Below are 22,593 nucleotides of genomic sequence, written 5' to 3' on the forward strand. Positions count from 1 at the left end.
ATGTTCGCCTCCTGGAGCACTGATGGCTTCCAGGCTGTTCTACGCAAGCGTGTGGCTTCTCTGTGGGAGCGAGTGCGGGGCAGCAGCAACAGTCTCCTGAAGGTGGTCTCACAAAGGATGGACAGTCCCATCCTCACTCACTGGATGTACATGCATGTGACATCCAATGAAAATTATAAATTTTACTAACTTAGATATAATCTTCTATTACTAACAAAATATGGATAAATATCTGAAATAAATATTTCATTCATTCATTCATTCATTAAACGGTCCCTGTAAAAACGGGATAATGCGAGATAGTAGTATGCTATGGAGATGCGATCATACCATGTGATTTTTCAAAATGGCGCCTATGGCATTGCACGTTTAACGTTTTATGACGAAGCGACGGTATTATATTATCTTTAGTCACCGTTTTGTAATAAGGTAACGGGGTAAAACCCTATTCGTACGTCGTTATAATAAAATTTACCGCCGAGTTGTATATTTATGTTACGAAGGACGTAATATGCGATCCCGACGATCCGATTACTCTAGCCATAGAGGTAGCCAATCAGCTCGCGACACCAAACACTTCAGAACCCCGATACCGACCCTGTCGGCGTAGTCGACGATTTCCCTCAATCAGCGCTTATTGCTATCGACCCGTTAGGGTCGATTAACTCTTTCAAATGTTTTTCCTCTCAGACGACGCCCTGAGCCGAGTTTCGCGCCCAACTGGACTCCCTCAGACCTGTTGTTTTAAACGTTGTACCCGGTGGGAGCCTTTAGCGCTCCCCACTTGTTCGGCCAAGTAGTTAATGCCATCTGCAGCAAATCTACAATAAGTAATAAGCAATAAACGCTTCATCGGCGATAGGACTACAAATTGCCACTCGGGCAGTAGATAAGTCAATTTGTTCCCGTTTATTTTCTCAACCCAGTTTCTACAATGAAAGTTTTCTAAACAAATCAGTTTAGCTTCTACCTAAACGTTCAAACACTCAAAGCACTCACTCGTTCGTTATACTTACTCAAAGGTTGCCTGGAAGAGATTGCTACTTAATAAGGCCGCCTGTTGTACTCTTTCCATTTCTCTTTTGTTATGTATATTGTATTTACTGCGTGTGCAATAAAGTATTTGTTATGTTCAAACAGTTACGAATTACGTTTTTGTCGCAGACGGAGGGTGAAGGAGAGAAACTAGAATCTCTTAGAATGAAATTATAATTTAAATCTACATTATAAAGAGCTAAACCTAACTAAACTAGGTGCGAATGAGTCCGAAGTTAGGGCTACACTGATTTTTTCTTAAAACTATTTTACATTATGGCTAAATCGAGGTCACAATTTTGGTGGCGTGATTGACGTTCAGTGCATCGCGTTTGGGCGCTGGCTCAGCAGGCAGGCTGTTCCATTAATTATGCTGACTTGAACTCGTGGAACGACGCTAGTCACGGCGTACGGGTGTGAGCAGGCGGGCGAAGGTACCGGTTACGTAACATACGTGTATGCAGTATAAATTGTTTATAACTATTAACAAGGTTCTAACTCGGATACCGATAATTGAGTCGCGGCCACAGGTCGCGTCGCAAGCATTTGCAAATGCATCGTACCTAATGTTATTATAATACAATGTACTTCAAAACGTTATTTAAGATTATGTTACAAATTGTAGCTTTTTGTGACGTCACTTATTGTAGATTTGCCGCAGATCGCCTTAACTACTTGGCCGGACAAATGGGGAGCGCTGAAGGCTCCATTCACTCTAGCCTTGAAGACTCCCAGATTATAACGAGATGGAAAACAGACGACGGCACAGTTCCAATCCTTCGCCTTTAGTATCATTAAATAGGGATGTTACAATTTGAAAAGCTTCCTTCTCTTATACATGTCGCAGTCGGATTGTATAATCCGCTGTATTACATTACGGCTAGCTGTTTCCAAAAACAGGGCCGTTTTGTAATCCGGCGGTTCAACCATAGGCAAACACACACACACACCCCCGGTACACTAGGCAAAGCCTGTATCGTAAGTATCATGTTCATTACGTTTATTAACAACAGTACATACTAAGTCTCCGATTAGGACAAAAAATGGAGAACTACTGAAAACGTTAAAACAAACTTGAAATGAACAAAATATAATTAAAATAGGTAACAAAAATACACTCTGTAAGATTCCACTTAGAACGAAAGTAAGGGTGACGTAGGTACTTACTAGAAGTAAGTACACAACTTGTATCATAGTAGGAAAATAAAGAATATTGAATATTGAACTTGACTAAGGTCCTAGAATAGTTACGTTGTCTCAAATAGTTTGTTAATTGACAAAGACATTCTCATCTCCGTTATTTCTTTGTTGTAGGATGATTTAATAGTAGCTGGGGGCAACCAATTCGCATTCAATTTCTGGTTTAAGGTAGATAGGTACTGTTTTATCATGGAATTGTTTCATAGACATTATTTATTTATTATAGAAGAAGTAATATAAGTACTAACGTGACATCGTGCTGAAGGGGATGATTCAGAGGGATTCTCTTAAAATGCATAAATGTTTTTTTTTTCATAATTTTAATTATCATAATCTTTCTGCATAAAGTTTCTTAGCATAATAGTACTTTCCCATAATAACATCTAGGAATACTGGTTTGTTAGGTATAACTTATTTTTGGACTAATATTTGTTGGTATAAATTTTATTCGCATATAAATAGGTATCCATAATTCTTTTTTAGAATAATAGTGTTTTGTCATAATTTTTACAAGGCATAACAGTAGGTTAGGGTGCGGCGGCCCAAGGGCCACCCCTACACCGCCAGCATGTTTATCTTACACACGAAAAGTATACTAAATGATGATCAACAGCATGAAATAGTGTTAAAAAATATAAAAAGTCACAATCATGAACCAAATGCATTCAAGGAAAAAGTAAGTTTCAAAAATGTTCAAAGTTGTGCCAAAACTTTTCTTATTCGGAGTATAGTTTTTATGCTTATAATAATTATGATTATATATCATTATTGGCATTAATTATTATGCTTATAGTAGTTATGAGTTTCAAAATTATGCTTAATAAGTTATGACAAATTAATACTATGCTTAACTAATAATAGGACAAGTAACAGTATGCCATGGTAAATTATTACATACAATTTTATGAGTCAAAAATAGAGAACCTGATTCAGACCATGATTCCGAGTTAATATCAAGTGAAATTTTCCGCCGAAAAATTAATGTATTTTGGGGTTTTTAAATTACTTGCAATTCTATACTTTTGCGATGGAAAAATCCGCTTGATATCAACTCAGAATCATAATCTGAAACACCCATCAAAGTTTTCGTTACGGTGTCACTAACACCCTGTATATAGGCATTTGCCCTTTGTCACTGTATGGTTCATCACATCCACCTTAAGACTTCGTATCAACAATGGGGGCTAGTTGCCTTTGATTACTTGTGGCTCTGCTCACCCCATTAGGGATTACGGGCGTGAGTTTATGCGTGCGTATATAAGTGTTTAACTAAACGCTTGTGTATAATGGAATTTCATAGTCTCTGCTTACCCAGGTGGGAAATAGGCGTAAGTTTATATAATATGTTTTCTTCTTTTTCTAATCCTTTTAAGCCGATTTTTTTTTATATTATAAAGGCCAAGTATATTGGCTCAACTATGCCTGAAGGTAAACATAGAGAAGCCCTAATTGCAGTAGAAACTGAAAAGTAACGCAATGTGTCAGTTTCGAATCAGTTGCGACTACCATACTGGCCTACTAGGTGCTTCTTCACGCTTCGCTTAAAGGACCCCATATTGTAAGGCGGAAACACTTGAGCCGGCAACCCGTTCCAATTTGTAATGGTGCGGAAGAGATTTTTAATTCTCGAGTGTCGCCAGGGGGGTTAAAATGGCCACATCGAAGCAATTCATCTAAGAAAGCAATATTGCTCAATATTGAACTGAGGTACACACCATGCGGGGTTGGATTTCTACAGAGATAAGCCACCTATTGTGATATTTTATCCCGTCTGGGGGATAAAATGGCCACACCGAAGCAATTCATCTAAGAAAGCAATATTGCTCTTTGGCATGTGTTTGCATTGCTTTTTTTTTGACGTGACTTATTGTAGATTTGCCGCAGACGGCGTTAACTACTTGGCCGGACAAATGGGGAGCGCTGAAGGTTCTCACCCCGTACAACGTTTAAGACAACAGGCCTGAGGGTGCCCAGTTGGGCGCGAACCTCGGCTCAGGGCGTCGTCGTGGTCTGAGAGAAAAATATTTGAAAGAATTAATCGACCCTAGTGGGTCGATAGCGATAAACGCTGAATGAGGGAAATCGTCGACCACGCCGGCGGGGTCGGGGCCCTGAAGTGTTTGGTGTCGTAATCGGGTCGTCGGGATCGTATATTACGTCCTTCGGACGCCGATACTTTTCAGTACCGTCCCTAAGCGGAATGTACTCGGAAGCCGCAACTACCGGGGGATGTTTGCATTGCGCACTTACTTTTATATGCGCAAATGTCAAATTGCAATATTATTTGCTTTCTTCTCTGTAAGAAATCCAACCCCGTACGGTTGTACCTCAGTTATTTAGCGACTAACACGCAATATCATTAAGTTATTAGGGCTATCCGCTACACTTTGATAAGCTAATGAACCCTTTCAGTATAATTAACTATAAGTACCTAATTTAATTAAAGAGAAGGAATCTATAGAATGTGTTTGGATTTAGGATGGTAATAGTTTTAAATTACTAATGGGAATATCAAACCTACTTAACGAGGTACCATATAGTATCATTATATGTACAGTCATGAGCAAAATCATGTAGGTATCCACTTTAGGACCCTGTCGTACTATCATATTTGACATTTAATGAGACTTACGGTTTTATTTCTCAAAAAAGTTAATGTGACATGGTTTCAAAATGTATTCATATTAGTACTCGTGACCGTAGAACGAACCATAGACCATAGAACGGAAACTCTCCGCTCCCACCAGCGACTGAGCTAGGTTCACCTCCCCCCCATCCCCTTTTATTTTTTTATCAGTTTAGTTATATGTTCGAATTTTGAAATTGGACGCCGACTTTCGTCTGATTTGAATATTTCATCTCACAATAATTGTCTGCCACGGCACGCCTTCGTAAATATTTATTTTTCATGATGATTATTCATCAAAACACGCTAATATTTTGCCATAAAATTGAACTTAGGCTAAGCGCTTACTGTTAAAATACAGGGTGTTAGTGACATCGTAACGAAAACTTCGAGGGATGATTCAGACCATGATTCTGAGTTAATATCTAGTGGAATTTTCCGTCGCAAAATTCATGAACTTTTGAGTTTTGTTTTTAATTATTTTCAATTCCATATTGTGCTTTAAGCTGCATAGAACCCAAATTTCAATAAAAAAAACAATAATGACAAATTATCGAAAATCTTCAATGTAATGGAGACAGACATCAACAATTTTGCGGTATCCATAATCAGCTGCTCGAACGGGTTAACGGCCATGTATATGAATGCAATTAATTAGCTCAGTGAATTTTTAAGTCAAGTATAAAACCTATTTATTTACATTGTTGACTTTCAGTATACAAGATTTTTTGTTTGTGATTTGTGTGGTAAATAAATAAATAAATACACTTCTCATCAAAAAAATCGAAACACTTCCGTTTTCATTGTTTCTGTCCGAATTTAACACAAAAAAGAATTCATACGATGAAAAAAAATACATAAATGTATAGCTGGCAGTTTGGCCATTACAGTAATAAGCGAAAATTCAAAATTCAAAATTAGAATTTCATTTGTTTATCTTATAAACGAAATGAATCACTGTTTTGAGACAAATGTGTGTTTAGGGTTGGAGTACATTTAGCGTTTAAAAACTAAACATTGGCGCCTATCCTTAAACTTTTTGTTTTTTATTTCAATACTGTGACTTTGGGACGTCTGAAAAAAGGTTTTTTTTCTAAAACGTATGGATACTTCGCCCACAGAAGCCGCCCAAGTTGTGGCATTGCTGGATTCTGGCCTTAGTCAGCGTGTTGTGGCTGCAAGACTGCATCTAAGCCTGTCATCTGTTCATAGAGTCTATAAACGTTATCGGGAGACTGGTTTGTTCACGCGCCGTTCAGGATCTGGCAGGAATCGGGTCACTTCTGAGCGAGATGATCGATTTATTGTAACAACTTCTTTAAGAAATCGACGCCTTAACGCTTTTCAACTGCAGCAGCGGCTTCGTGTTGTACGAAGGGTGGCTGTAAGTGACTCTACAATTAGAAGAAGGTTGAAGGATCGTGGACTGGTACCGCATAAGCCAGCAAATGGGCCGAAATTAACTGCAGACCATCGAAGAGCGCGCCTTAACTTTGCACGTGAGCACCTAAATTGGTCATACCTACAGTGGAGCAAAGTTCTCTTTTCTGATGAGTGTAAAATTATGCTGTATGGTAACGACGGAAGGAACAAGGTCTACAGAAGAGACGGAGAACGCTATGCACAATGCTGCATTGAAGAAAAGGTCAGCTATGGTGGCGGTTCGTGGACGGTTTGGGGAGGAATCAGCGCCGACGGTAAGACAGAGCTTGCTTTCGTGTCTGGGCCACGTCTGCCTGCACTAAACTGTCATCGGTACGTCGAAGAGTGTCTCGAGCCTCATGTGATGCCCTATGCACATTTTATTGGCAACGGCTTCATATTCATGCACGACAATGCTAGGGCTCACACCGCGGGCGTCGTACGAGATTATCTTAACGAAGTCGATATCTCTATTATGGAATGGCCAGCAAGAAGCCCGGACATGAATCCCATTGAACATCTGTGGGATGAATTAAAGAGACGAATTCGAGCAAGAGATCCTGCCCCAGAAACACTTAGCCAGCTGCAAGATGCAATCCAAGAGGAATGGGACAATATACCACAGCATGTGATCGTGACTCTCATCCGATCGATGAAGAACCGTATGGAAGCAGTAATTAGAGCTCGGGGAGGGAATACAAGTTATTAAATAAACGTTTTTTAGCTTTTTTTTTCATTTACATGTGTTGTTTTATCCATTTCCTTTATACTCCATACGGAATAAAAATGACTCATTTAACAAAATACGAAACCTATGAAAAACTCATTTAAATTTAGAACATTAACATTAAGATTTGATAAGCTCATATTACTCACTATTAAACGACATTTAACATTTATTCCTAAATGTACACATTTTTCTGATAATCCTGACAAAACGTAAACTTGCAAGGTGTTTCGATTTTTTTGATGAGAAGTGTATTTTTTTATGATTATAAAAGCTTGATTCTTAAGAAGTGCTACCTACGTAAGTAATTAATGACGGTGTTATTAGGTATTGTAATTGGCAGCCCTCAGACGTCACACACTCAGATGCGCGTGTTGATAATGTCAATGTGTAGTGTCTGTGTGAAACGAGGTTGTTTGTATGAAGTGTCCGGAGTGTGCTGGTACTTAGGAACTAAATGGAACATATTACCACAGTAACTAAATGACACTTCTCGCATTTAATTACATACATACATACATAAACTCACGCCCGTAATCCTATGTGGTGGGCAGAGCCACAAGTAATCAAAGACAACTTGCAGCCACTGTTGATACGAAGTCCAAAGATGGATATGATGAACCTTATGGTGATAAGGGATCAGCCTATCGCCCATAACATTAGTCCATCATGTTAGAGGACACAATCCCTCTGTCGGTTTTTACGACATGCCCGGGAAGAGAAGCAGCTAAACGTGTTCTATGTTTTTTTTATATGCTCCCAGAACAGCATAGAAGCATCGCATTTAATTATAAAAAAGAAAACCCAGTTTAAAATGAAAAACTTGTTGATTACCTAAGGGTGCCCTTTGAATGTTAAATTTCTTATCTTATTTCTTCCAATAAAACCTTTTATTAGATGAAGTTGAAAAATGTACTTCATTACAGACTGTTTTATTTGATTACTATTCTGTTAAGATCTTAATTTGACAGTTATAAATATAAATGCTATAAAAGGGCATCGCACAAAAGAGTTGAATTCGGAATTTCAAATCCTTTACTTGCAGATATCACCTGATTGTCCGAAAAAGTAAAATGATTCCGTGCTTCGGAGGGCACGTTAAGCCGTTGGTCCCGGCTATTAGCCGTATAAATACGTCCACCAACCCGCAGTGGAGCAGCGTGGTGGAGTATGCTCCATACCCCCTCCGGTTGATTGAGGGGAGGCCTGTGCCCAGCAGTGGGACGTATATAAGCAGTTTATGTTATGTTACTTGCAGATAGATAAGAGCCGTGGTAGCCCACTTGGAAGAACGCTTGACTCCTGACTTAGAGGTCGCAGGTTCGAATCACAGCACGGGCCTAAACCAATGATTTTCGTTTTTGTTTTCGAATTCATGTTTGAAATGATGATACTTACAGATAGATGTTTTTACAGCGTAAACGAATGTTTGATTACAAATAACAGGATTTCTGTATTGAAAGTATGTACTTATTATGTAGAATATTGTACGGATTGGCAATGTCACATCACATATACAAACTCCACGAACAGAGGGTTCTGGAATGTCACAGTGAATACATTCATTTGTTCATTATTTCTCTTTTTCTTTTAATGGCATCCTTTCCTAGTGCATAGCAGCGTCCCTGTCTTTCTTTACTGGAATAGTCAAGGACGTTCCACCCGAGATTATTCGAGAAAAGAGTCGACAATTGAGTAGTTTCCTAGGTCAAAGATAAATTATGAAATTATGATTAATAAATAAAAACAGGGGGTTAAAAACCCCCAAAAATCGAAAAAGCAAAATCATCAAAAAAAGCAATATTGCTATTTGACATTTGTGTGCAATGCGCACTTACTTTAATATGTGCAAATGTCAAATTGCAATATTGCTACTTTAGATGAATTGCTTCGATGTGGCCTTTTTAACCCGTCAGATCTAAAGCTGACTAAAAGCAGTGTGTTGTGCAGTGTTTAGTGCAATATTTCGTGCAGTGTTCAAGTGACACGTAAAGTGCGAAATTGAGTGAAGTGACGTTTACGTACCGTGTATCTCTGTCCTAGTGCTGCACCGCGTGCATAGAGAATAAATTGGTTTTCCCTTGGACTAAGTTTCCTTCCAATCCCGAAACCCACTTCCGTAACAATATTGTACTCTTATTGGTTTAATTATTTTTGTTTTATGGCACTTACCCGTGTTTAGGGAAACTCACAAAGAGAACATTTAAATCGAAAACAATTCTGACTCGGACGTGACGGAAGGCCGGGACGAGCGTGTTAACCATTACACCACCGGGTCCTCATGTCCATGCGAAATTCTTTCGATCTATATGTCGTCATTAAGCTACCGTCATTGTCGGTTTAGTGTAGTTAGTACTCTATATTCTACGCGGCGGCTGCTTAATCCATCGCAAGATGAACTAAGTACCCACGCTTCACTGGACTTTCTGTTAGAGCGACGTGTTACGTGGTGAGCCGTATCGCCGTATCGCCGTTTATAATGGTCAAGCCAACTAAACACAGTTAATTCATCTACAAATTGTTCAATTTAAAAATAATAATGTTATCCCTTCCGCGGCTACCATCTAATCTGTCTAAAGAAGTACCTACAAAGACCTACCCATCTTAAGTCTCTTCAAACTCGACAGAAGTTTTTCAAAGTTTGCAGATCCTTAGGGAAATTCGGGATACATTCACATTTTCTTCCAAAACTGGAAACAAAATTACCCTAATCATTTCTAGACTCACATACAGCGTACTCGTATGTGTAATACGAATAAAAGTTGGACGAGAGTCGAAAATACATATGCACAGGAATATACCCGAGTTGGGGTAGTCAGCCACTCATCGCGAGATGAACTAAGTACCCACACGTCACCGAGTTTTCTGTTAGACCAACGTGATAAGTAGTGAGCTGTATCGACGTCTATAATGGTCGAGACACCTCTGTTGAAAATAGCTACGACTGTTTTTATAGTGATCCGTCTCTTTTCTTTTCGACCCTATCAAAATATTTAGGTGGTACGAGACAAAAGAGTACGAGAGAGTAATTGAATCTTTTAAAAATGTATAGAATAGAATAGAATAGAAATTGTTTATTATAAAAGGACGCCACACACAAAGACAAGACAATAACATCACATTTTTTATTTATTTTTTACAAAACAGTTACCAAAAGCATAGGAGGATGTTAATTACAATGATCATAAGGTGGTAGAGGACGTCCTGAGATAAAATGTCGTTTGCGGCCACCCCTAAAATGTAAGAGTTTTATGTGGGCGCTAAGAGGTCTAATTTACAGGGCAGATGTGCCCAATCCAGTTACTCCCCTGTAGATCTGGGGCTGCCAGCCAGGGTGGTCCCGTCTTGGCTGATTTTGAACAACACAGCCCCCCCCCCAGGGCTGATCGCACCGTTTGCACACCACACGAACCTCCGCGCGCCGGCGGAGGGGAATTGCCGACAATACAACATTTCATTGTCAAAACAAAGGCCTCGAGTCTCTCTCTGTCCTTCTGTGTCAGTGTCTAAATTTCACATCCATAGAAGGCTATACTTCATACGAAGGTTTTGACACATCTTTTTCTGATTGCTTTGGCAATCTTAACCTTGAATATGCACCCCTTGTTATGGAAAGCTTGTCTTGACGTCTTTTAACGTCTAAAGTACATCTTGAGTCATTTCTTATTATGCTGCCTAGATACTTAAAGTTTTTAATGAACTACCTGTCCTGGGGACATATTATATACTCGTAGGAAACCGTGGTAGCCTAGTTGGTAGAACGCTTGCCTCTCACTTTGAGCTCACAGGTTCGAGTCCATCAAAGGCCTAAACCAATGATTGACGAATTTGTGTTCGAATTCATGTTTGGATCATAAATGATTATCACGTGCTCGGCGGTGAAGGAAAACATCGTGAGGAAACCCACATTCCCGAAACATACATTTTCAGAGGCATGTGACCTAACCTGTATTGGGCTGGTTTTCCCTTCGCGGGTTGGAAGGTCAGTCGGTTCTATATAAAACCGGCATTGTCAAATCTTCAGGTTAGTTAAGCGCACCCTGTGAAAAACGGAATAATGCTAGGGAGGTAAAGAAAATGACAGGTATAAGTTGAAATAAAAAGTTAGGAGGTGTTTGCTGGAATCAGTAACGACGTAATCTGAGAATTAAATTAATAAAGTCAATTAATTAAGTTTGTAGGCCTTATGACGTTCGTTTTTGACGTAGTTAGGCTAAAAATGTCGTTACTCGGCACAAGCTATTTCTTATTATCATTATTCTGTGTCGAAAGCCTCAGAAACTTATAGGATTTCATCAATCAAAATTGAAAGAAATTGATTTACGCTCGACGAACCGAGTCGGATAGTAAAGTTGTCTCTCCTTTGATGGGATCACAAAGTTTTCGAGGGAATAAAGTAGGCAAATGATTGGATTTCTCTAAGCTTCTTCAAGTTAGGAGGTTCGTATAAGGAAGTGTATGGCAATTAATTAAATCACCGTGTAAGTAAATAGAAACAAAACTCATCAGTCGTCGTTAATCTGTCATAACTCTGCGCAGAAAACGCATGACTTCCATCATAACTTCGAATCCCTGCTCGAGATCTAAACCAGGGATGTTAGAGAGCTCCGTAACCGTAACCGAAACTATCGGATATCCGATATAAAAAACATCCGTAACCGTAATCGAATTCGAAATAAAAGTTTCGGATAATATCGGACAGGGCCAGAGGCTAAGGTTGCGTTTCCATTGACGTGGAGCTAGGCGGAGAGGAGCGGAGATGTGCAGAAATCGACCAATCACCGTGACGGAGAGAGTGACAGAGCGTCTTCGTTTTTCGCTCTTTCAAACGCTGTGATTGGTCAAATTCGCACATCTCCGCTCTTCTCCGTCCATCTCCGCGTCAGTGGAAACCCGGCCTACCTAATTGAGACACGTTATGACAAGTTGTTTCGATCGGCTGGCCGCTGCCAGTGCCAACAAGCCGCGCGCATTTATTATTTTTTTCTTTTGTCGTCATAACATATATTTTATTACGTATTTTATTTATGTACTTTTGAAATTCATAAAAAAAAATCCGTACTTGACCGAAATTATCCGAAACTAACGGATAATCCGAAATAATTTATTATCCGTATCCGGTAATAATCATTCATAAATCCGTATCCGAAATTTCATATCCATAAAATCCCTACTCTAAACCACGGAATTCGACTTTATGAGTTTGAATTCATATCTGAATTGATATCACGTGGTCTCCAGAATTTGTGCCCGGTTAATGGCAATGGACTCGCCTATTACATCGCTGGCGTGGAGTTGGTGTACTAGACATGTATCCCTTCGGGGATAACGGCGTGATTTTATGTTAAGTTAGTAGTCGTTACATGAGCCATGTCAGGGCCCTTTGGCGGCTCAAAAGTAAGCCTGACACCAGGGTTGATGGGGTTGGTATTCCACCTCACAACCCACACGTAAGAAGAAGATTGCCTTCAGGCAAATCTGGGACCAAGAGCAGTCCCATCAAAGGTAAAAAAAGTGACGTAAAATAATGGTCGAAAACGCGGGACAAAGCCTGCCGAGGATTGTCGCTAACAATATCATGCACCCGGCCTGCTAGTTCCTAATTAAATTTGTTCTCCTCACAAGCTCCGCTAACTCAACAAGGCATTGAGTGACTTGGAGACTGGCACCGACTTGGATCCGCCAGATGGTGTAATTTATAATTCATTTATTTGTACACACAGCCTCTGTGGTCTAGTGGTTAGAGCGTTGGGCTCACGATCTGGATGTCCGGGTTCGATTCCCGATGGGGACATTATCGAAATCACTTTGTGAGACTGTTCTTTGTTTGGTAGGGACATTGCAGGCTTGAATCACCTGATTGTCCGAAAGTGTAAGATGATTCCATGCTTCGGAAGGCACGCTAAGCCGTTAGTCCCGGGCTACTAGCTCAAACACCGACCCGCAGTGGAGCAGCGTGGTGGAGTATGCTCCATACCCCCTCCGGTTGATTGAAGGGAGGCCTGTGTCCAGCAGTGGGACGTGTATAGACTGTTTTTGTTTTTATGTATTTTTATTTGTACACAGATACAAAAGGAAAACAAACAGTACATGCAAGCTTATTTCTAAAAAAAAACATTCCCGATTCATCAATATAAGCTCGTCCTTTTTTGAAATCGGTTAAATAAAAATAAATTTCTAACTGGTTTGATATAATAAGTAAATGATTTTTGTTTTTATAGCACTTACACGTGCTTAGGGGGGAAACTCACAAAGAGAAAATTTAAATCGGAAAAAAATCTGACTATTCTGACAAGTGATTTAAGTGTTGAGAAGTCTTGACAAGAGCTGCGGTCCGTTCAGATATTTTTTGATAAAAAAATTCTCTATATTATAATTATAATAAGCCCCGGAAACTGTTTGGCCCCGGCCCGGCTGTTGGTCCCGGCTGCATTAGCAGTCGTTAATAACCATCAATCCGCACTGGGCCCGCGTGATGGTTTAAGGCCCGATCTCCCTATCCATCCATAGGGAAGGCCCGTGCCCCAGCAGTGTTAGTGATATTTCCTTTTCTTCTTTTTTATTGAGATCACATCAACAGTCAGCAGATAACGTTACAGCACAGCTTACATGCGTAACGTGATAAAACTATTGTCTAAATCGATAAGTTTGTTTTTTTTTTCCCTAAGATGCGTACCACATGATTTTGTTCGTATTTTGACAGAACGACATGACTTATCTGGGTTCACATATTAGCAAAACGACATAATTTTAACGTCAGAATCGATAAAAAGACCGTGACAAAATTTTATCACGTTAGCCCCACAGAACAGCGCCACATTTTATACAATTCGGTGTTCACTTATCTTCCTTCGAAAACAAGTCACCTATCTCCATGACTTCTGCCCCGCAGTACTCTGTCTGACGCGGGTGGGATGGCGCCCAGAGTAGTCTATTTCAAAGCCGTACTAGAACTCCTGTCCTCCGCCTCTGAATGGTATTGACAGTTACTGCTGCCCTCTGTCAGTTTCCAGGTTACAGTCCCTGTGACTCGGCTCTTCCGTTCTGCATTGCCGTACCAATGGCTCCCATCTCCGCCGTTGCCCGTTGAGGTCTTCACCCGTATCCCCGGGCAAGGGTTCTACGTTATGTTACGTTTTCCCTAAAAAAGAGCATAGAGGATGATACACCGACAAGTCATAAATTAGTGATGATCTCCATGGCAAGAAAACACTTCTCAAACTATTGTATACAGTAAAACTTTTAGTATCACAAAAAAATATCGCGAAGAGCACGACGCCGATGGAACTAACAACTTTCAATAGTGATATCAGACAAATCAATATCAATTAGTGATGTTCCAGTTCCAGTTCACTCGATTTCGCTTCATTTTATGATATATATCTCAGACATATTAAGATTAAAAATACCTATTAAAATAAAGTAATAAAAACAAAGTAATTTAATTATAAAAGTCAGAGGGGATGACCCTAGGTCTGCATCTTACCTGGTCCAACGCCTGTCAGTGGCTGTGCAACGGGGCAATGCCGCTAGTGTAATGGGTTCGTTTGGACCAGGTCAGATTCAGAACACTTAAACGCTTAGTTGAACGTGACGAAGTTACGTATGTTACTGATTAATGAGTTTTGATTTTGTTTTTATTTTTATTTTGTAAAATATATACATACACATACATAAACTCACGCCCGTAATCCCTAATGGGGTGGGCAGAGCCACAAGTAATCAAAGACAACTTGCAGCCACTGTTGATACGATGTCGTAAGCTGGATATGATGAACCTTATGGTGATAAGGGATCAGCCTATCGCCCATAACATTAAAATATATTATATTCTAAAACGGTTTTCTAACATTGGCAAATATTCACCTACCAGTAAATTACGACCGACTGGTCAAAGGCGAATAGATAACAACATAAACTCACGACTATATATTATCCCAATTGAGGTAGTCAAAGGCAACATGAACTAAGTACCCACACCTCACCGGGCTTTCTGTTAGACTAATATGACAAATGGTGAGCCGTATCGCCGTCTATAATGGTGCCCTCTGCACCAGTTCCCAGGTGGTATAGCCGAGCTGCATTGTGTGACGGATGCAGCAGAGACTTGGTTAAGGGAGCTTAAGCTGGATATTTGATCCACGCAGGATATTTTATTTTTGTCTGCCATACGCAATAATAATAATAATGGTCGAGCCAGCTGTGTTAGTGAACCGGCCCGCTAAATAAGCAAACTGTTTGCCTACATATACCTTTTTTCCCACATTCACAAAACATTTATCTACCCATAGCGCAAAATGTCTGCTAATTTAGTAAAAACTACACTTGAGATAAATTAATAACTCAACAAAAAACTCAACAACAACTCTAATAACGCGTAAGTTGTGCGTGCGTTGTTATAATAACTCTTGGTGTAAGTCCGGTAAAGGGGTTCGAGCGAAAAGATATGCGTTACAAAACATGAAATCTCCTCAAACATTTTTCCCTGATAGCTACACTGCATTGCATATAATCTGCGTCGAAGCCTTATTATGTAAATTGTATCTTCATATAAACCGCTTTAAGGCGCCCATGAATATTTAGTCATTCGCGTTGTCTTTGTAAATTAAAAACACAACGCGGGTGACTAAATATGCGCTTTTAAATTAAAATGACAACGCGCCAAATATTCATTACAGCATTGAAACTTTAAATGGGTGAGAATAGGCATGCGCTACACGTCAGCATGCATTTGTTATGCATAAATTACCACGTAAATACATTACCTACATAACGAGGAATTATTTCCAAGATACGATCAACCAATCACAACTTGTTTAAAACACTTACAGTTCGTTTTCAAATATCGTTATGAATTTAAGTTTACGGAGACAGTTATGTAAAAATAGTCAGTTTGGTGACAAAGTTAGTTACCAGTTATCCACTAGATAAAAGACCAGAATTGACGCGTATTATATATGTATATTGCTGCTTATTCCTGCAGACGCCATCTAATTTTATTTTAAGTTAGGTATACCTGTTATTTTCTTATCCGCTGAAAAAGAAAGGCACGGGTAATCGACAGGCATACAATTTATGGAAAACACGTCAATTTTAAGCAGAAATCTAAAACACCCGTCTAAAAATTTTACATCAGTCAAAAACCCGACAGAGTTAAGAAGACAGCACGTCAAACGTATTACATTACCAGCGATCTCGCGTCATTTATTCGCTCGGGTTATTCATTAATTTTAAAATTATCTTGTTGACAATCATCCGTCCCTTTCCTTTTCGGCGGAGAAGAAAATGACGGGTATAACTTAAAATAAAATTAAGAGGTGTCTGCAGGCATCGGGGCCATTAGTGGGGCTTATATGCCTGAATTAAATAAATAAATAATTGTTACAGATACCGGATAGCATTCCAAGAAACGTTGCTGTGTCGCCGGATGCAGCGCCGCGACTCCCGCGCAACCGCATTCGATCTCACCTCCTGTCGGGACACACCTTTACCCACCTTCAACGCCCGCTCCTCGAGACAGAAGCGAGAGTCCAAAATCGCTTTCATCAGCAAGGTTGATTACATCAAAGAGGATCCTTCTCCATTCTGTGATGAAGAAGAATCCAAAATTAACGGAGAAATTATTTACTTCTACAACGACGTGAAGAAAGTACAGTTGGAGAATGGTAACATGAATTAAATTGGGTATTAAATTGACGTATTTTAGTATCTACTTAGGTGAAGATATAAATTAGGGTAGTATTATAGAATACTAAAGTGAACCTAGATTACTATTTTATGGGATACACAGACAATTAATTATACATGGTATGTATACAGTGTAGGTTTTATAACATAAGTAAGTAAGTAAATTGTAAAGTTACATAATTGTCTAACTGTAGTAATAAATATGACGTCATAATGTCAGTGTGATTTGTATATCAGTTTTATGTCATGATACGTCAAGGGTTAGAAATCTTTGAATGAACAAGAAATTAATTAAAGAAAAAACACAAATAAGCAAATTATTATAAAAAAAAAAATAAGTAGGTATATTTAACAGTTTTACCTTTTATATTTAGTTTTTTAACAGCAAAATATTTAGGTAGGGCAAACAGCCCCTTAAAATAAAAAAAAAGTTTACGGCCACCCGGTATGAGCAATCTAACCCGATGAAGTTAGCTTGCGGCCAGGGTGAACCAGTCTTGGTTGATTTTGGCGCCCCCCCTATTTCGGCGCCGAAATTTTTTACAAAATGGCAACGCAGGCGGGATGACGTCAGCTGGGCTAACCTTGGAATGTTAGCTGTCACTTTTAAGCATAAGACTCTTAACATGATCGGCTATTTATCATAAAAATACTATTGTATGCAGCTTATCACATAAAATGTACATTGTCGGTAAAAAGTTATAGTTATAGTTAAAGCTATCGTAGTTATCTGTTATCGTAGTTGAACCGGCGACAGCGGGTCTCATACAAAATGCGTCGGGCTATTCTTGTATTCCATGGCTACATTGAAGCAAGCTTATTTCTAAAGGTTTCACCGAAGAAAGGTCAAAGTCCTAGATTAAATGAGAAAGCGGCAGATGTCCGCTATTGTTGGAAAACCATAAGAAATCTTCTATTTCAGACGTAGTACCTACTTACTTGGCTTCATAGAATAAGATTTCCTATTGTATTACTGTACAATACAATATGTATGTGTTTATCACGTGTTCAGCGATGAAGGAAACCATCATGAGGAATCCCACAGTCCCGAGAAATGTCTTTCGGAACTATGTGACTTACCTAACATGTATTCGGCTGGTTTTTCCTCTCGCTGGTTCGAAAATCAGACAAAAAAAAAGTAAATATTGGACCTGTGAAATCGTCAGGTTAACGCTAATATATAAATATATTTACAGCATGAAATAATAAATTCTAAGATTTGGCCACGACATATACACTTCTTGATACATGCGTATAACTATGTTGTGTTATGTAACTATGTGATGTTAAGAAGTATTAAACTGCAATGCACGCTGGTAAAAGCGTGTTAGAAAATTACTACAGTGCAATAAAGTATACAGGCTGTTATTGACACCGTAATGAAAAAAAAAATATGACTGTGTAATTGATTGAACTAAACACAATGATTGCTGTTTTTATTGTCGGAAATATTACAATTTAAACTTAATTTTAATATGACAACTTAACACAAACTGTCGCTAAACTACGTACATTGAGCAATATAATGTACCCACTTTAGGACTCTGTCGCACTAACATATTTGACATTTAGTGAGACTTACAGTTCAATTTGTCAAAAAAGTTAATGTGACATGGTACCAAAGTGTGTACATATTAATGCTCGTGACCGTACCTCATGCAATGTTGATGTACAGTCATGAGCAATATCATATACTTACCCATTTTAGAACCATTTCGCGTTAACATATTTGATATTTAGTGAGACTTACAGTTCAATTTGTCTAAAAAGTTAATGTGACATGGTACCAAAGTGTGATATTTTCATAAGTATTCCGACAAGAAATTCGACTGATATCAACTCAGAATAATAGCACACCCCGGACACTTCATACAAAACACCTCCTTTTACACAGACACCACACATTGACGTTATCGTACACGCGCATCTGTGTGTGTGACTGTGAGTCTGACACCGTACGATTCAAGTGTAAACTATGCAGGGGGGGGGGGGGGGGTTAAACCTAGCTTGGCTGCTGGTGGGGAGCGGAGAGTTGCCGTTCTATACGTAGTACGTACGTATCTTTATTCTATGATAATGGTCAGAGTGGTGGTGGTGGAGTGGTGCTCCATACCCTCTCCGGTTGATTGAGAGGGCTGTGCCCAGCAGTGGGACGTATATAGGCTATTTATGTTGTTATGTAATGGTCAGAGTCATCCACCTTTTTCGTTACGTTGTCACTAACACCCTGTATACTGGATTCAATTTCCTCAGTTGAGGATGTAATAAAGTTTAAGTTGTAATCCGGTCCGCGTAGTCACGAGTTGCTTGATGGCTGACCATTGACGTCACGTATCTCGTATACTTAATGTGATTGAATCCACAGTCTCCTCTAATTTGATCCAGTCAAGTTAAAAACTGAAGCCTAGGTTACACAGTGCGAGCTAACATGCGAGCTGACCGAGTCAGTTATTGAGGTGCGCACGTGTGATCGCATCAAACGAGTTACTGTCATGTGCGAGTGGGACAGTCGCTCGCGTTCGAGTTACTTCAACATTTATTGTTTTTACTCGCTACTTGCCTTCCCCCACCACACCACTCGCACGCCGCTCGGTCGTCAACTCGCACGGTTTTGCGAAATGACAGTAGCTCGTACGCTCGGGCCCACGCCGGGTACAGTGTTTCTTCTTTGGGCGACATGATACAAACTAATTATACCAGTACACTGGTATAGTAGCTGTCTTCTGCGACGCCAGCAGTTTGCATAGTGTGACCGTGCGACGCGAGTCGAGCTACTGTCATACGAGTACACAGGCACAGTAGCTGTCTATTGTCACATCAGCTGCTCACACTGTGTAAGCTAACCTTTACACGTTTCCACATATTATGTAACTGTAGTCATGCAATTATAGTCTACACGTGTCACGTAAAGGAAACCTCTATAACTACTGAACCGATGAAAAAATCTTTCACTACGTAAATGGATCTTCGAACACCTGTGGTAGTCATCAATATCATTATAGCATAACATAAACAGCATATAAACGTCCCGCTGCCGGGCACAGGCTTCCCCTCAATCAACCGGAGGGGGTATGGAGCATACTCCACCACACTGCTCTACTGCGAGTTAACGGCGGTGTTTTTTTTACTGCTAATAGCCGGCAACGACCTCCGTGATCCCTAGTTTGGTTAGGACATTACAGGCTGATCACTTAATTGTCCGGAAGTAAGATGGACCGTGTTTCGGCAAGCACGTTAAGCCGTTGGTACCGCTTACTGATGTAAGTAAGTAGTGGACACATGAGCTATGTCAGGGGTCTTTGGCGGCTCAAAAGTAACCCTGACACCAGACACACGACACACACGATGGAAAGAATAGCCGGGACCAACGACAATATGAAATAAAAAAATTAACATGGTCTGCCTACAATTGACGTGTGTTTCATAAATGTTTAACTTGCTGATTATGACTCCCCTTTCTATTTAGCGAATAAGAAAATGTCAGGAAGATAAGTAACTTATAATTAGGAGTTTTCCGCTGGAATCAGCAATCATTTTAAAAACCCGAATAAATGGGACATAAAAAATAAACCTTAGAAGAATATTTAAAGGACCTTTCAACGGAAACCAAGAGCGGTAGCAACATTAGCAAGAGGCTTCGTTAGGCTACGAAAAAACCTATTATTGAAAAATACAATTGAAGGACTGTTTATATACATAAGTAGTTGATCATTATTTAATATTTCAACGCCCACGTTCACATTTCACGGTAGGTAATAATGAAGCTTGTCTGGAAGAAATATCTTGAAAAGAAAATGACTACTTACTCATATTTAGGTTCAAAGAATAGTCGCTGCGAAAAAATTACACATTTTCAAAGGACTCGACATTTATGGAATCGTCCAATTTTGCGATCTGCTCTTTGGAAATACGAAACGTTCTACTGTGAAGATGGATGTACAGTTATGAGCAATATCATGTACCCACTTTAGATCCCTGTCGCACTATCTTACTTGACATTTAATGAGACTTACGGTTTAATTTGTCAAAAAAGTTAATGTGACATGGTTTCAAAGTGTATGTCGTGGCCAGATCTTAGAATTGATTATTTCATTATGTGTTTTTTTTGTTCGCGAGTATTGGCTCTATAAAATGTTCGAAGAATGCTCGCTAAATGGATTTTTTCTAGTGTCTTAATTCTGATTCTACTGTTCTCGAGCGTGGCTCTTAAATTAGTGATGATGAGTTTATGCTTCTAATAAACATGATGGGGTTAGTATACTTCATTAGTATTGAAGTTATCTCATTATGTTTCTTAACCGCACACTCGTAAGACACCTTACTCTAGTGATGACCACAGATTATGGCCCAGATTATCCGCCGAAAAGGAAAGGGACGAATGTTTGTCAACAAGTTAATTTTAAAATGAATGATTAACCCGTGCGAATAAAATAGGCATCGCGCTGGTATGCAGTCCGTTTGACGTGCTGTCTACTTAATTCTGTCGGGCTACTGGCCGATGTAAAATTTTTAGCCGGTTGTTTTAGATTTCTGTTTAAATTGACGTGTATTCCATAAATTTTATGCCTGTCGATTACCCGTCCCTTTTTCAACGGATAAGAAAATGACAGGTATAATTTAAAATAAAATTAGATGACGTCTGCAGGAATTAGCACCTACTTATATTAAGTTTTCTTTATTATAAACGGCATTTGGCAACGACAATTTGGGTAAATAGATTACCTTTAGATAATAATATGAAGGTCAAATAAGTACACGATTATTGCGAAAATAAACACTATCTGGCTGATGTGAGAACTAAAAATAAAGAAATAAAGCTACCTAATTAATAAGACGAAATCTCGAAATTGTTTTAGAATTAGCGTAACTTGTTTTCTCTTACATACCGAATTGAAAATTATACCTGCTTTCCAATTGTATTGTATTAAATAAGTAAGTAAGTAATTGTATTAATTACGTGTGAATAATTATTTTTATATATTTCTAAGATAAGAAGATTTCTAAGTAGGAGAAATACAAAACTTACCTACTTAACTCTTATGTATTGAAATTATTAGTTATCTAAGTACTTATTTGTTACAAGAAATATATCTGTGCTGTGAAAACGTAAGGCCCGGCCAAATAGGTACCTATCTTTAATGCCATTTGCAAAAAAAACAATACATGGTAAAACGAACATAAAAAACATGTTAAAAAAAAATCTTTTTTTTTTAATTTCCCGCAGTGCGAAAGGTTGTTTGTGATTTTTTTTTTGTAGCGTATCTACCGAAACGTAAATTGTATTTATTCAATTTCATGTAAATAAATATATTTTATAATAATAAATGTTTGAATTAATTAAAACTTCATTTCATAAACCCTTTTACGAGCAAATCTAAAAAATAGCGAAGCAAGTTTGTTTTACACTTTTGATGTTGTATTCTTATTTTTTCCATTTAACGACATACCAAGGCACCAAAAAAATAAAAATCTGCCCCGTGCCGTGACCGTTAGTCGAACAAAACGTGTGATCAGTCTATAAGCTCAAGGGGGAAATTCCTTTGAGTAGATACACATTTTTTCCTGCAAAAGAATTCTTTCAGAATTTAATTACAGCACGGACCATACCACACAAATTCCTGGGGAGCCGTACAATTATTTTGCTTTTTGTTATTATTTTGTTTTGTTGTGCTTGATTCCAAAAAATTCAAAAATGGAATTCCATAGTCTCCGATTATCCGGGAAATAGGCGTGAGTTTATGTATGTATGTTGAACTTTGTAAATAGGGTTGCCAAGCGTCTTTTGACGACTGGATTTAAATCTGAAATTAAATAAAACCTAAGACTTCACAGTCCCGATTTTTTGTACTTTCTCAACTTAGGGAAGTTGTATGTGTAAACAATATAATATACTAAC

At 38.9% G+C, this 22,593-nt stretch overlaps 1 protein-coding gene and 1 long non-coding RNA gene across 2 annotated transcripts in view; one reads left to right on the forward strand and one right to left on the reverse strand.

Annotated features, from left to right (window-relative positions):
• Positions 1–16,803, forward strand: part of LOC126375509 (neuropeptides capa receptor-like) — a 117,626-nt gene extending 100,823 nt beyond the window's left edge. Inside the window, exon 7 of the mRNA XM_050022474.1 lies at positions 16,398–16,803. Within this exon, the coding sequence (XP_049878431.1) occupies positions 16,398–16,689 (292 nt within the window). The 3' untranslated portion in view covers positions 16,690–16,803. The remainder of the gene's footprint in view (positions 1–16,397) is intronic.
• LOC126375612 (uncharacterized) overlaps positions 1–22,593 on the reverse strand; it is a 180,656-nt gene that overhangs the window by 137,873 nt on the left and 20,190 nt on the right. The window lies entirely within an intron of this gene.

Source organism: Pectinophora gossypiella, chromosome 19 (genome assembly GCF_024362695.1).
Source record: "Pectinophora gossypiella chromosome 19, ilPecGoss1.1, whole genome shotgun sequence".
NCBI classification, from domain to species: Eukaryota; Metazoa; Arthropoda; class Insecta; order Lepidoptera; family Gelechiidae; genus Pectinophora; species Pectinophora gossypiella.